At 45.3% G+C, this 15,195-nt stretch overlaps 1 protein-coding gene across 2 annotated transcripts in view; it reads right to left on the bottom strand.

The window, feature by feature from the left end:
- EML6 (EMAP like 6) overlaps positions 1–10,758 on the bottom strand; it is a 272,017-nt gene extending 261,259 nt beyond the window's left edge. Inside the window, exons 1-2 of one of the 2 annotated variants that reach the window (XR_009210040.1) lie at positions 10,222–10,293; positions 9,080–9,777 (exon numbers count right to left, since the gene is read on the bottom strand). Coding sequence is in view for 1 of the 2 variants with exons in the window: in XM_032176630.2 (XP_032032521.1) it covers positions 9,080–9,276 (197 nt within the window). In the remaining variant the exon portion in view is untranslated. Of the gene's footprint in view, positions 1–9,079; positions 9,778–10,221; positions 10,294–10,548 lie in introns of those variants that run through there. The other variant, XM_032176630.2, reaches the window with a different exon arrangement.
- Between the last annotated feature and the right edge of the window lie 4,437 nt (positions 10,759–15,195).

Below are 15,195 nucleotides of genomic sequence, written 5' to 3' on the forward strand. Positions count from 1 at the left end.
ACATCATATCACTATTTTTTTTTTTTTTGAGATGGAGACTCACTCAGCCACCCAGGCTACAGTGCAGTGGTGCGATCTCAGCTCACTGCAACCACTGTTTCCTGGGTTCAAGCGATTCTCCCGTCTCAGCCTCTTGAGTAGCTGGGATTACAGGCACAAGCCATCACGTACGGTTAATTTTTGTATTTTAGTAGAGACGGGGTTTCACCATGTTGGCCAGGCTGGTCTTGAACTCCTGACCTCAGGTGATCTGCCCACCTTGGCCTCCCAAAGTGCTAGGGTTACAGGAGTGAGCCACCATGCCCGGCCATATCACCATTATTTTTAATGTAAGCCCTTTTAGTGTCCCTTTACTTACCTTTTCTTGTCCTCAGCTCAGTATTTCTCATCACTGTCCTTTTCTGTGCATCAAGAAATCATTTGCCCCCTTCTCTTCTACTCCACCTTCTGTAGTAAAGTTGCTATTTATTCTCTCTCAGTCTATTCCCCCCTTATTAGGGGTGGGGGATCTTCTTTAAAGGGGCAGCCCTTTGAAACACTGTCCCACCCTCCAGGCTACAGCTGTTTGGACCCGGTGGACATCCTGACCCATGATAGGGCAATTCGATTCTCTTTCCTGGGAATTTGGAATTAAGACTCAAAAGATTGATTCAGTTGGTTTTGTAGGACCAAGATGGATTGTACTTAGGGGACTGAGGTGGATTTTTTGGAGGGTGGCCATGTGCAAAATGAATCCTTGAGTTAAGCAGCCAGAGAAAATCAAAGCATGTATTGTCCAGAGAGAAGCAGAGATGTGAATCCCTGTGATGCATAGGGACACTTCCAAGAGAAATAATTAGAGAAAGAATAGCTGCCTGTTACTGTGCAGTGCCTAAGAGACCAGCCACACTCCCTGTAATTGAGTTCCAAAGGTTTTCTTGTCACCTTGTAATCTCCTCAACTGTACTTCTTTGAAAAAGTTTCTTGCAACTGATGATCCCTTACTTAGAAGACATCTTGTCATTTGTGAGTCTTGTTTTATTCCCATCCATAAAATCAACTCATAACACAGAAAAATGTTTTCCTGGCATTATTAAACAGCAGTTAAACTAAAAACGAAGGCTCATGCCTTAAAATAATTCTCCATAGCCTTAGAAAAATTCTCTGACAAGCCTATTAAGGTATTACTAGTCCAGAGAGAGCTCCTTTCATCTCCAGGAGGTAGGCTGGCCTGCTGCTCCCCTCCTCTGTATTAATGGGAAAGGGAGTGGTAGGCAGCAAACCAGTGGACAATCCCAGAATCCTTCAAATTCCAGTTGAGGTCATCCAGATGCCTACCTCCCTTTAGGGGAAGAAAGGAATGAACTGATAAAGGAGTATAGGTCAAAGGGCACCCTCTGTTACAACTCCCCCTGCTTTCCATACCACTCACCTCCTCAGCTGGCTCAACAGACCTGTATCCAGCAGCAAGGCTGATGCTTATAAAATCATTTTTAAAAAGCAAAAACCTTTGGGAGTAAACAAATCCAATGTATAGACTGTTGTTGGTCACTAAACCAGCAGTTACTAAATACTGCACTCACTATTTAAGTTATAGTTTACTTTATAAATATATAAAAATCTATATGTCACTCATTAGCTCAAACACCATCTTTACAAATACAGAATAGCAACCAAAGCCTATGGTTTCTATTTCTTCTAGGTTAACCTATTTAATGATTCTTTCCATTTCTGGGTCCCCAAACATTCAGCATCTCCTACATGGGAGAAGTTAGTCCCCTACTGGCTGAATTCAAAGGCTCTGGGCATCTAAGATAATTTCATCGAGAAAAAGTAGTCTTTTCAACAAACGATGTTGGGACAACCAGATATCCACATGCAAGAGAATAAAGTTGGACCCCTACCTCACACCATATATAAAAATTAACTCAAAATAGATCATCTACCTAAATGTAAGAGCTAAAACTATAAAACTCTTAGAAGAAAACATAGGAGTAAATCTTGATGACCTTGGATTAGGTGATGGTTGTCTAGATATGACATCAAAAGCATAAAAAAGAAAAAATTAATAAATTGGACATCATCAAAATGAAAAACTTTTGTATTTCCAAGGGTACCACCAAGACAGTGAATAGGACAACTCACTGAATGGGAAAAAAATCTGCAAATAATCTATAAGGGACTTACACCCAGAATATGTAAAAAGAAAAACTCTTAGAACTCAACAATAAAAAGACAAACTGATTAAAAATGGGTAATGGATATGAATAGACATTTGTCCAAAGAAGATATACAAATGGCTAATAAGTTTATGAAAAGATGATCAATATCATTAGTCATGAAGGAAATGAAAATCAAAACCACAATGAGATATCATTTCACACCCAGCAGCATGGCTATAGTAAAAAAAGACAGACAATAATAAATCTTGACGATGTGGAGGAACTGGACCTCTCATACATTGCTGGTGGGACGCTAAAATGGTGTGGCTGTTGTGGAAAACAGTTTCGCAGTGCTTCAAAAAGGTGTTCAGATCCACTCCTTGAGGATAGGAGAGGCTGCAGGATAGTGTTGCCTAATTAGGGTTGCTGCCATGGGAACAGTTTTTCACCTATCAGAGTGTAATCCACATGACTGATTGATGTGGTTGGTGGGACTGATATAATTCTTTATAAGATAGTATAGTTCAGGGCAATGTTTTCAAGCAGTGACCCATTATGTGGCAACCACATTTTCCAAAACAAAACACAGTCATATATTTTTTTTTTGACAGGGTCTTGCCCTATCACCCAGGCTGGAGTGCAATAATGGTGTGATCACAGCACATTGCAGTCTTGACCTTCCAGGCTCAAGTGATCCCCCTGCCTCAGCCTCCCAAGTAGCTGAGACCATAGGAACATGTCATCATGCCTGGCTAAATTTTTTAAGTTTCTGTAGTGATGGGGTCTCCCTATGTTGCGCAGGCTGGTCCTTAACTCCCAGGCTCAAACAATACTCCAACCTCAGCCTCCCAAAGTGCTGGGATGACAGGAGTGAGCCCGGCCTCATATTTCTGAATTAAAAATTAGATTCATGATGTGACAAGAACAAGTATATCCACGACAATAACTGAATGGAATATTTGTGACTGTCCTGGGAAATCTAGGGCATATGGTACCAAAACCCATGAGCCATTAATGACCTGGATGAGAATTACAATGACCTTGGTCTTTCTCTGGCTATCTATACCAGAATTTTAGGCACATTAAGTTTCTTCCCACCCTGGCACTTTTGCACATAACCTCTTCTCTGCCACTACATCTTCACCTGTCTTCCCCTTCACACCCTTCAGGTTTCTGCTTAAATGCCATCTCCCTAGAGAGCTGCTCTGGAAATCTTGCCAAAGGTGGCTTCCATACCCCCATTCAACCCAGTTTCTCTGTGATTATTTTTCTTCTTAGCACTTATCACCATCTATAGTCATCTTATTTTCTTGTTCATTCACTGTTGGCTTCCCCCATCAGAAAGTAAGCTTCAAGGCGGCAGAAAGTTTGTCATGTTCACTGCTACACCCCCTGCATCTGGCACATTATAGATGTAAAATTAGTTTTTGATGAATTAACAAATATGAAAGAATAAATTACACCCAACTTAGAGAATAAACAAGTCTTAATAAAAATCACCAGACTATAATTAATAAGAAGAGCAATAATGCAATCATTTATGAAGATCATTATAAGCTTCCATCAAAAGCTTTCACTTTGTGCTCTTTCCAATGCACAGAGTAAGTGGGATCCAATGAGCAATAGGATGGTCCCATTGAGTAACTCTGATTAAACCTCTTTCCCTCTCAGAGCCATACCTGTAAAATGAGAGGACCTATTTCTCAGTGTTGGGGGCAGGAGAATTCAACAGGATGACATATATATGAAGTGTCTGGTACAGAGCAAGCACTCAACTTAATATAGATTTGATTCTTTGTGATTACCTCTGTGTTTCTCTTATTCAAACTGGTCAAGGGACTAAAGAATATAAAGTCACATCTCTAGTCCTTCATGTGAACCTGCTTACCTGACACTCCAGGCCCAATCATGGCTGTTAGACCTGTCTCTTCAAATCCAACAAGTTCAATTGTATTTGCAGCACTAGATTATTTGAGACACGTCACAATTTTGACTAAAATAATTTTTTTAAATTAAAATCTCTAATAGATCATTGTTTCAGGTCATTGTTCCAAAGCTGTGGATATTCCTCTCTTTTAAATTTTTTCTTTTCTTTTTTTTCTTGAGACAGGGCCTCACTCCTGTCGCTCAGGCTGGAGTGCAACGGCACAAACCCGGCTTACTGCAACCTCTGCCTCCTGGGCCAAAGAGATTCTCTGGCCCTAGGTCCCTGAATACCAGGGACCACAGGCACCTGCCACCATGCCCAGCCAGCCCTTGTATTTTCTGTAGAGATGGGGTTTTGCGATGCCACCCAGGCTGGTCCTGAACCCCCAAGCTCAAGTGATCTGCCCACCTCAGCCTCCCAAATTGCTGGGATTAGCCCGGCCGAGCTGGGGATGTTTCTAAAGTAAACTTAAACATGGTCCAATTTCCAGGCAGAATTCTAATAATCTACTTCAAATATTCTTGAATAAATCAAACAGTTTATAGACCAACAGAGGATAAGTGAGTTACAAAGAGCAACAACCTACTACCTTCTGGTTAGGAAGAAGGCACAATATAAGAGGCCATAAAGCAGTGAAGCCAAAGCTTGGAGCTTTGGAATCAGACCAGTCTGGGTTCCAATTCCCATTCCACGGTCTGCAGACAGTGACAACAGGCAAGATCCTCAACCTCTCTGAGACTGGGGTTAGCAACAGTGCCTATCTCACTGGATTGTGAGAGGGTGGATCAGATCAATCGATACACACATTTAGTTCTGAGTTTGGCACTCAGGAAATGTTAGCTCTGGTTATAAGATTCATTCTCAGCCTCAAGGGCCTTATATATGCTTACAAATGAAAACAGAATGAAACGATAGCCCTAAATGATACATATTAAGTGAGCAGCATCGGTCACAAAACACACAAAGTTTTGGAAGTGCAAGGTGCCCCTTCATCTGAGGATGGTACAAGGTCTCATGGGAGAGGTGAGACTGCAGCAGATGGGGCCCTGCAGGATGCAGATGCAAACAGGACCCCGGTGCTGCGCACTTACCATTGGCCAAACATTTTTGTATGTAATCCCCACAACAAACTACAAAGGAGATACCTTTAAAACTCCATTTTATAAGTGAAAAGTTGTTTCACTGATGAGATAGTTAAGACTCGAAGAGGTTTAGTAAAGTCCGCAGCTGGTGGCAGTCCTAGGTTCAAACTCAAGTATGACTGACAGCAAAGTCCAAGCTCCCACTGCTATGCCATTGGAGGGGTGGGGCTGGACAGACAGGGAGGGGCCAGCGGGGGAGATGAATCATTCCACTGTGAGGCAGGGAAGAACAGAGTCATCATATGGCAAGTGGGAAGCAAACAATTTATGATTTTTTAAAAAAGGAAAATAAGGATAGGATGGTAGGTTAGGAGAGAGAACAGAAAGCTTAGGAATCTGGACTTCTGCCTGTAAGCAATGACGAATCATTGTTTTCTTCTGGGGGTGTGTGTGTGTTTAGTGAAATACTACTTCTACCACAACTAAGAATATTTATTGAGCACCAACTAAGGGCCAGGCCCCACACTAAATCCTTTGCATACATTTTTTTCTAATAGTTACAACTCTGCAGTTTAGGTATTGTCACTCCCATTTCACAAATAAACAAGGCCCTGAGAAGTGATGCCACTCACCCAGATACCCCCAGTAAATGGCAGAGTGGGATTTATACCCAAGTGTGAATGATAACGAAGTCAGTGCCCTTTCCCGTAAAGCAGCATTGTAGATAAACCTCCTTTGCAACTGGGAGCCAGAAAATGAGGGAGAAGAACCTGGAGACAGGGTTCTGTCAGAAGCAATACATATAGCAGTCCAGAGGGAAGAGATAAATGTCTCAAATGGAATCACTGTGAAAATGGAAGGGAAGTAACAGAGGATGAATGTGTTCATGGGCTTTTCTTTCATTTACTCCCATTCTCTGTGTCGTGTTGTACTACCTAAAGTAGAAACCAAGTTAGTAATTATCCCAGTCTCTATTACTGTCCTTGCTATCAAGCCCTATTTGCATCTTGTTGTTAGCCCAATAGCAAATATTACTTTAAGTATTCACTTGTTCTATCACAATGTTATCAGGTCTAAAATATGGCATCAACTTCTAATCTGTTACCTGAATTGAAAAGTAATCATTCAAGAGAATAAAACTAAGCCTTCACATTCAATAAATTATATTATGCCTCACATAACAACATCTTTAAAAATCTGACTTAGACATATAGCCTGTCAAAGCAGAAGGACACATATGCTGAGCCCTAGTGAGCTCTGCCAAAACCTACATTATTATTAGGGTTCATTATGATCTTGGAGATCACATGGTTTTATAAAATAGAGTGTGTTATCAATACTTGTTGGGCTGCTTTCTAGTTAATATTCTTGGCAAAACAGCACAAAATATAAAGCAGTATAGATGTATGCATATGAATATATCTTTCAAACTAATGCAAAAGCTATGTACCAAGCGGAGAGTTACTTTGCTATCTCACCTGATGGAAACAAGAGATAGAAACGAACAAGTTTTGATATTCATGTAATGATTCAATAAAAAACCAAAATACTTTAGCATTAAAACCTTAGCTATAGTCCTCTCCATTTAATAACAAACTTCAATATTTCAGGTGGAAGAATAGTAGTATACTGGCATACACGGAAATGAGTTAAAATTCATAATGACAAAAAATTGTGCATTGTGGTTTGTGCAGTGCCTTCACCAGAAAAAGATATTTACATACATAAGACAAAGCAAAAGAACAGCATAAACATTCCAATTTTATAGCTCTTAATGCCATAATAATCTGTGGTTTGTGTTTCTTAATTCATTGAACTTAATTTTATTCTTATGTACAAAGACATATTTGGATGTTAAAGAACTCTGCTCTGCTCACCTATACATACTCTGACCCAACCAAATATTGTGGAGAATTATGAAAACAGTCCTTTCTCTGAAATCAGGCTTACTACTATGTCACTAAAGTAGCTTAATAAATAGATCAGATGCTAACTGTCTCTTTTTCCTTTCATCAGTTAAGGCTCCCTGCAAACCCAGTTATACACATCACTTCATTCACCTTTTCTTCAAATCTGAATGTTTCCTTTACCACCCAAGCTAGATTTCATCACATCCCACTAGCCCGGCTGCTTGTCATAACAACGGTTTACTGCAGCTCCACCCTTTTCCCACCTTCAGTTTCAAGAGTGCATTTGGTTTTCTTCCTTGTATCAGAGAAAAAATTAGGATTAAGTGTTCAAATCCACAAAGTAGTTCAGTGAACTGTCACATTAATACTATTTAATCACAGGGAATTTTCTGTTTAATTGCCACTCTCTCCCTTCACCCAAAGGACTACATCTTATTTTGATGCTGTAATGGAAAGCACTGCATTAAGACAGAGAGAGCAAAAACATAATGGGTTTAAATTTTTAAACATCTAACCTTTTCATGAGTCATTGTTAATTATTTGCACCTGTAACTTTCATAATCAGCCTAGCAATTAGAGAAGCAAAATCTGCAGAACAAAACTATGGAAGCATGCCCCAATCACAACAACTACCATGTTAGGGAGGGAAGAAAAAAAGCTATTTTTGTCATACGTGACATGAAAAAAGTTTTACATGCTAGTTCCACTAAATCTTGAGAACATTAGAGCTCCCATCTTCAAAAAAAGTCAAGATTTTTAAAAATCTGTTATTTTGAATATTAAGTGCTTGCCTTCTGTAACAATTTTTCAACTTTAGGTCTCAGAAAAAAAAAGGCTCTGGAATATAAGCACATCATTAGGAAGGAAAAAAAAGCTGATCTTTGAAATCATTCTCTGCACTGAGAAATTAGGAGCGTGGACATGACACCACTTCATTTATTTCATTGTGAAAGACAAACTTAGAGCAAAAGTGGCAATATTCTGAGAATGTAATGGTAGTTGTTCTACATCAATGAAACACACAAGTTTGGAAGGTATAAATACGGTCTCTGTCAGTTGTAGGCCATCCTCAGCAAGTCATTTTCCCTGTGGGCTGAGGCTTCCATGTGACGAAAATCTTCCTTAACTGCTGAAGGCTGAAAAGGATTCCCTGTGAACAGCATCTGGCCCATACCTTGTTTGGTCACATAAAAGCTGACAAGGGCTGGAGGAAAATGTGTCTGGTCCAAAGATGAGAGGATAGGGCCAAGAATCACAATATAACCATCTTCAATTTAATCGGGAGGGCCCCTAAAATAGCCATTCATCCAAATGAGCTCTCCTGTCAGTCAGTCTTGGGCCATCCGCTAGCAGATGTTGGTCATTGTGTGGGCTGGCTGGTAGGATTTTGTGATCCAGCAGCTGCCAGCCTTTAATAACCTCAATGATGTTGTGGAAGCATCCATTTAGTGTATAAATGTGCTTTGGGCATTAAAACACTGCCAAGTGAAATATTAGGGAACAAACTCCCCACCCACTGCAGAAATTTCCCAGGTCCAAAGCATCTGAGATGAAGATTCCAAATTACCAGTAATACAATTTCTTTTAGATCTTTTTTAATCCTCTTGCTTACTGAGAAACCCACTGAGGAGCCTCCCAAAGATGATGCCCACACTTCAGGCTATTGGTCCTACCGTGTACCTGGTTAGGGAAGGAAGAAGTGTTTCATAGTTACCCAGGCTCCTTCCACTTGTAGCAGGAAAGAACAGCAAGACAGCATCAGAACACTCAACTCCTTGGAGATTTAAAAGCCGGAATTCCGGAGGGATACAGCGAAAAGACATCTCTCCCTCCTCACCTGCACCCCCCACTCTGTTTCTGCCCTGGCCCTAGAATCAGCAGCCCTTCAGTAATTCCATGCGGCTCCAGAGAGAATCCTCTATTCCACGGGGCTCCCGGATCCGACCCCAGGTCAACCTCTTCCCACCCTCCCAGCCTCCACACGCAACCCCTCCCCGCCGCCCCTGGCCACCCCCTTACCTGATAATGTCGTCGTTGTGTCCCAGGAAGAATTTTTGGCTGTGCTCGCGGGTGTTGTAAACCACCCCGACCCCAGCCACAAAGTAGACCACCTCCTTGCCTGCCGTGTAGTACAGGTTGTTGCGGCACTGGTGACCCCGGTACCCGTACACCCACTCCAGCCGGAGCTGGCAGCGGGGCGCCGTCCGATCCGCCATGATAAGCCGACCCCGCGCGCCCCCGGCCCCCCCGCGCGCGGGGGCCGTCCTCGCCGAGGCTGGGGCTGCGGCGGACCTGCAGGGGCTCAGCGCGCGGCGCTGGGCGCTGATTTCCGCGGCGACACACAGGCACAGCCCAGCGGGCCGGCCGCCACCATCATCCGCTGCAGCCGCCGCCGACAAGCCGCCGCCGCCGGTGTGCGGCCGCCAGACCCCGCCGGGCGCCGGGCTCCCTCTCCCCGGGCAAGGCGGCTCTGGGGGCGCGCGCGCCTCACTGCACCTGCGGGCTCCGGCCCCCGGGAGAGGCTCTCAGGGGGGCCACCCCGCCTTTTACATCAGGGATCTGCATATCCCAACAGCGATCACCCAGTTTGCTCACTGAAGTTTGCGGTGCGCCGGGGCTTCGCGGCAGGCGGCGGGATTTATTCTGCGATAGCCTTGATTTGACAGGCAACCCGGGTGAGCTCTGCCATCGCCGTCCTTGGATCCGAAACTGACAGTCTATATCCAGGAAGCGAGAGCGAGGAAGAAAGAAACAGATTTTTCGCATAAGTCACCCAATCCAAGGAAATTATCCCCAAACTAAACCAAGTTTGGTATTTTTTAAAATTGTCCCCTACTCCCGCTTTCTCTCTCCAGTTCCATCTCCTTAATGATATGAAATATGCGTAAATGCTGCTGCCTGGCAGTTGCTGATACGATTTGAAGGAACGCTTGCTGTTGCCCTAATAAGCGAGGGCGAATATGCAATGGTCATTTTTTAGATGCTCCAATTAGTTTTCATGTGCGTGTTTAACAATCATATCCTCCGTGAACCTTCTCTTCACCGAGAAAGCCATAAAGAACTTAGCAGCTCTCATTGATCAGCAACTCCAAACCGCATCATGAAAGATTGTCTTACTCGGAAGAAACGAGGCACTAGTGCAGTCAGAGGGAGTGCGCTACCTACAAACGCTCCTGGTCGAGGAGAAATTAAATAACAAGTGGCAAAAATCGTGTACTTCTCCCCAGAAACGTCTGCGCTAAACACCGGGTCCCACGGAATCCCGGGTCCTGCCCTGAGCCCAGCGTGGAGCGGGGTCGCCCGCGGGACCCGAGGGACAGCAACCCCCCACAGACGCACACGTCCCGGGGGTCGGCGCGCTGCGCGAGGGATGCCCGCCCTCAGGACTTTTCGGCGGGCGCGCACTGCCGCCCTGGCGGCGCCCTGCACTCCTCCCACTCCCGAACAAGCCTCGCCCGCGGAGCATCCCCGCGCTCTCTGCCGCTGACCTCTGCTGCCGGCGGACGCCACCGGCGCGTCCCGGATCTCGCGCGGGCGAGCGAAATCCTCTGCCTGCCCTCCCCTCCCCACCTCCCGCACCCGGGGATGGGCTTCGTCACTGGGGCGCCGCGGGAGACAGGTTCTTCCTCCAGCCGGGGCTCCGGGGGCGGGGCCACAATGCCGCGCTAGTGAACCTCCGCTGCCGGTTACTAGGCGAGATCGCGCCGCTTGGAAACAGCGACGCCCCGGAGGACTGGGGCCGCCCCCTCCCTCTCCCGGTCCCTGTGGCCTCTTCCCCCGATGCATCCTGGGAAGTGTAGTCCTCTCTGCGCCGGCTAGGGCGGACAGCGCGCGGAAGGGACCACAAATCCCAGGATTCCGCGCGCCAAGAGGGAGTCGCAGCGAGACCGGTACCGGCGTCAGCAGAGCCTGCGGCTCTCGGGATGAGGAGATAGCGGCTCACCAAGGGCGACTGCCTGCCCACGCGGGCGTTCCCTTGTGACTGAGGTGGGAGCTGGCGTGCGTGGGTCTCTGTGGAGAAAAGCGGTGGAGTTGGAATGGAGACGGTCTCACAGCCCACCACTAGAATTACTCCTTCATCGGTCTCTGAGAGTTGCTGTAACCGACATCCTCACTATGCTGTAACTGACTCAAGCTTAAGCTGGTTTCCTACTTAAGTTTTCCTTTTCATTCACATGGATTTTAATTTGTTAAAGTGCAGTTCTGCCAAGTTTAAGAAAAATGCTGGGAATGTGAGCTCACTTCTGCCCTAAGAACCAGCGTCTTCCCATGACCTGCGTCCTAAATTAGAGGACTTGGGTATTTACAGATAACCAGAGTTTGGAAGCAGGAAGGTGCTCACGCCATGAACAACTAACCTTGGCCTTCAAAAGCAGAAGCTGATGGCATTTCTCCTAAAACTGCCCGAGGTGAACTATGAATCCACTATGTTCTCAAGTAGCCTATTTCCAATTTAGGGCCATAGCTAGTCTTTGGAAAGAGATTTCAAAATCCCAGTGACTAAGAGGCTGCAAAACGATGATTGGACGTTTGGAACGTCCTTTCCTTCCCAGGCTTTCAGTGTAATCGCTTAGTCAGTTCATCTCCCTCAAGTTTTAAGACAGCCCTCCCACCTGGTAGGAAAGCTCGAAAGAACTGGAAGTGCCGGAGTTTGGATGATTTGTTGCTGCCTGCAGTAATGAAGAGGATTTGAACTGGTCTCATCTTTGTTTTTAAGGAAACAGAATCAACAAATAAGTGAGATGGCACTGTGCTAGGCAACAAGAACACTACCAAAAGCAAAAACACGGCCTGAGAAAGGTTTGAGATATAAGCAAAAATATAGTTGATCAATGATGTCGTACCATAAAACAGTGCCAAATGAATTATATAAAGACAGTAAGTTTTTGTTGTTGTTCTTTTTGTTTTGTTTTGTTTTGTTTTGAGACAAAACAGGCTGTTGCCCAGGCTAGAATATCATGATCTTGGCTCACTGCAACCTCCGCCTCCTGGGTTCAAACGATTCTCCTGCCTCAGCCTCCTGTGTAGCTGGTATTACAGATAAGCACCACCACGCCCAGCTAATTTTTGTATTTTTAGTAGAGACAGGGTTTCGCGCTGTTGGCCAGGCTGATCTCCAACTCCTGACCTCAGGTGATCTGCCCGCCTTGGCTTCCCAAATTGCTGGGATTACAGGCATGAGCCACTGTGCCTGGCCAGTAAGTTCTATATAAGAATTCAGAAGAGGAAGAGTTTTTCCAGATAAAATACATCAGGAAAAGTTTCATGGAGGAACTAGGAAATATAGATAGAATTGAGATAAGTAAAGTTAAATTGAAAGAGCATTCTACATGGGTTTAGGGAATAAACAAAAGTGTAGATGCAGAAAAGTGGATTTAGAGAACACTAAAGAGAATACCCAGTTTGGTGCAAGGGAGAATTCATATAAGATCAAGAGGACCCTTCCTTCCTTCCTTCCTTCCTTCCTTCCTTCCTTCCTTCCTTCCTTCTTTCTTTCTTTCTTTCCTTTCTTTCTTCCTTTCTTTCTCTTTCTCTCCTTCCTTCCTTCCTTCCTTCTCCCTTCCCTCCCCTCCCCTCCCCTCCCTCCCCTCCCCTTCCCTTCTTCTCTTCCCTCTGTGGCCCAGGCTGGAATCTAGTCGGCTCGCTGCAGACTCCCTACCTCTGGCTCCCGTGATTCTCCTGCCCCGGCCTGCAGGCTGCCTGGGATTGCTGGCGAGCGCCACCACCGCTGCCTGCTTTTTCACCTTTGGCTGGAGGCACGGCTTCACCATGTTGGCCAGGCTGGTCTCCAGCTCCTGACCTCGAGTGCTCTGCCCGCCTTGGCCTCCCGAGGTGCTGGGACTGCAGACGGAATGTCGCTCACTTGGTGCTCGGTGTTGCCCGGGCTGGAGTGCGGTGGCGTGGTCTTGGCTCGCTGCAGCCTCCGCCTCCCAGCCGCCTGCCTTGGCCTCCCAGGGTGCTGGGTTTGCAGCCTCTGCCCGGCCAGCCGCCGACCCGTCTGGGAGGTGGGGAGCATCTCTGCCTGGCCGCCCATCGTCTGGGATGTGAGGAGCGCCTCTGCCCGGCCGCCCCGTCTGGGAGGTGAGGAGTGCCTCTGCCCAGCCCCCACCCCGTCTAGGAAGTGAGGAGCGTCTCTGCCCGGCCGCCCATCATCTGGGTTGTGAGGAGCGCCTCTGCCCGGCCGCCCATCGTCTAGGATGTGAGGAGCACCTCTGCCCGGCCGCCACCCCGTCTGGGAAGTGAGGAGCGCCTCTGCCCGGCCGCCCCGTCTGGGAAGAAGTGAGGAGCGCCTCTGCCCGGCCGCCCCGTCTGGGATGTGAGGAGCGCCTCTGCCCGGCCGCCCCGTCTGGGAAGTGAGGAGCGCCTCTGCCCGGCCGCCCCATCTGGGATGTGGGGAGCGCCTCTGCCCGGCCGCCCCATCTGGGAGGTCTACCAGGGAGGCCAGAAGCAATGTGGGGGCTGGACGTGGTGGCTCACGCCTGTAGTCCCAGCACTCTGGGAGGCCGAGGCAGGTTGATCACTTGAGGCTAGGAGTTCGAGACCAGCCTGGCCAACATGGCAAAACATATGAAAAATACAACAGACAAACCAACCAACCAGCCCAGCGACAACAAAACAGGTCTACCCTGGAGTCATACTCTCATTTTTTCTATTTTCCTTCCTTTCTGATCCTTTATCCCACTTTCTTTTTCTTCCTCTTCCTTCTCCTTCTTCTTTGTCAAATAGAGGATTGAGTTATTATCATTGATCCATACAAAGTCCCTCTCTCATTTATTTTCTTTGATTCCCACCCCCCATTTCTATTCCCCGTCTTCCCATGTGCAACCTTCCTAATATGTTTCATATGCATCTTTCTGTTTGTATGTATTTTTAGAAAATATTTATTGTTTTGTGTGCAAAAAAAATTAATAAATGGCTGCAGCATAAAAGAAAAGACCAAGAGGACACATGAAAGGTTAGATTGTAGATGGAGCTGAGCATAGGGGTTTGTGCTGTATCCTTAAAATAATGGAGTCATTGATTTTTTGAATAAAAATAAGGGAATAACAATGAAAGCAGTAATCAAAGCATGAGGTATTAGAAGTCTAGGGTAGTGCTTGAGGCTACGTTAGAGATAGTGGCAGTGGTCTAGAAAAGAAGAGACGCTTTCCAGAGAAAATGTACAAATGTATTGAAAAGGAGTCTGTTAAATAGAAATGGAACATGTTCATTTCCTAAATTATCTTTAGTGTAGCTAATGACCCCCATGCTGTACCAGATTGTTAAATGAGTTGGAGGAGTAAGTCTGAGTCTGCCACTTACAATTGTAACCTTAGGCAAATCACTAAATCCTCTGATCCTTACTCTCCTCATTTAATAAAGTATAGCAGTACTCACCCCACAGGATAATTGTAAGAATGAAACAAAGTAATACATATGTGAAAAGTTAATTTGTAAAGCATTAGATAAATGTTAATTGTTACTATATGACAGTAGATAGTAACCTCTACTTGAAAGTGTCAAATAAGGCTGGTAGTATCCTTTGGAAATATGCAGTCTTAAAAAGCATGAGTAAAACTCATAATATAATAACATTATGTTGTTGTAATGAATAGCAGTTACTATGTTCCAGGCACTATAAATGGTGCTTTACGTGTATTAAATAATTTAATCTTCACCCCAGTAATAATCCTATGAAGTAGTTACTGTTATTTCCTCATTTTACAGATGAAGAAATGAAGGTAGGGAAAGTTTAAGTAACTTGCCCAGGAATGCACAAAATAGTGACAAAGCCTAGATTTGAACTCAGGCAGTCTGACTCCAGATGCTGCTCTTAAATGCTAAGAATGATGAAAGAAATTGTTTAGATGGTAGAGTAAGTTCACCTGTAAATGAAACCCAAAATAGCCATGATTTAAACTTGATAGAATTTTATTTCTCACAAAAACCTGGAGGTAGTACAGGCCTAGAATGATGGCTCTGCTTAAAGGAATCCTTGAGTACTCAGGCTACTGGCAGCATGCCAGCATTCTGCTCTGCTGTCCCTAGACTTCATGGTCCAAGATGTAGTACTAGCCATCAAACATACATTTCAAGTACATTTCAAAGAAGAGAAGGGTCATGGGGCACATCCTGGCTGCCTTTAAAAGGAAGAT

The sequence above is a fragment of the Hylobates moloch genome, unplaced genomic scaffold (assembly GCF_009828535.3).
Source record: "Hylobates moloch isolate HMO894 unplaced genomic scaffold, HMol_V3 SCAFFOLD_15, whole genome shotgun sequence".
NCBI lineage: Eukaryota > Metazoa > Chordata > Mammalia > Primates > Hylobatidae > Hylobates > Hylobates moloch.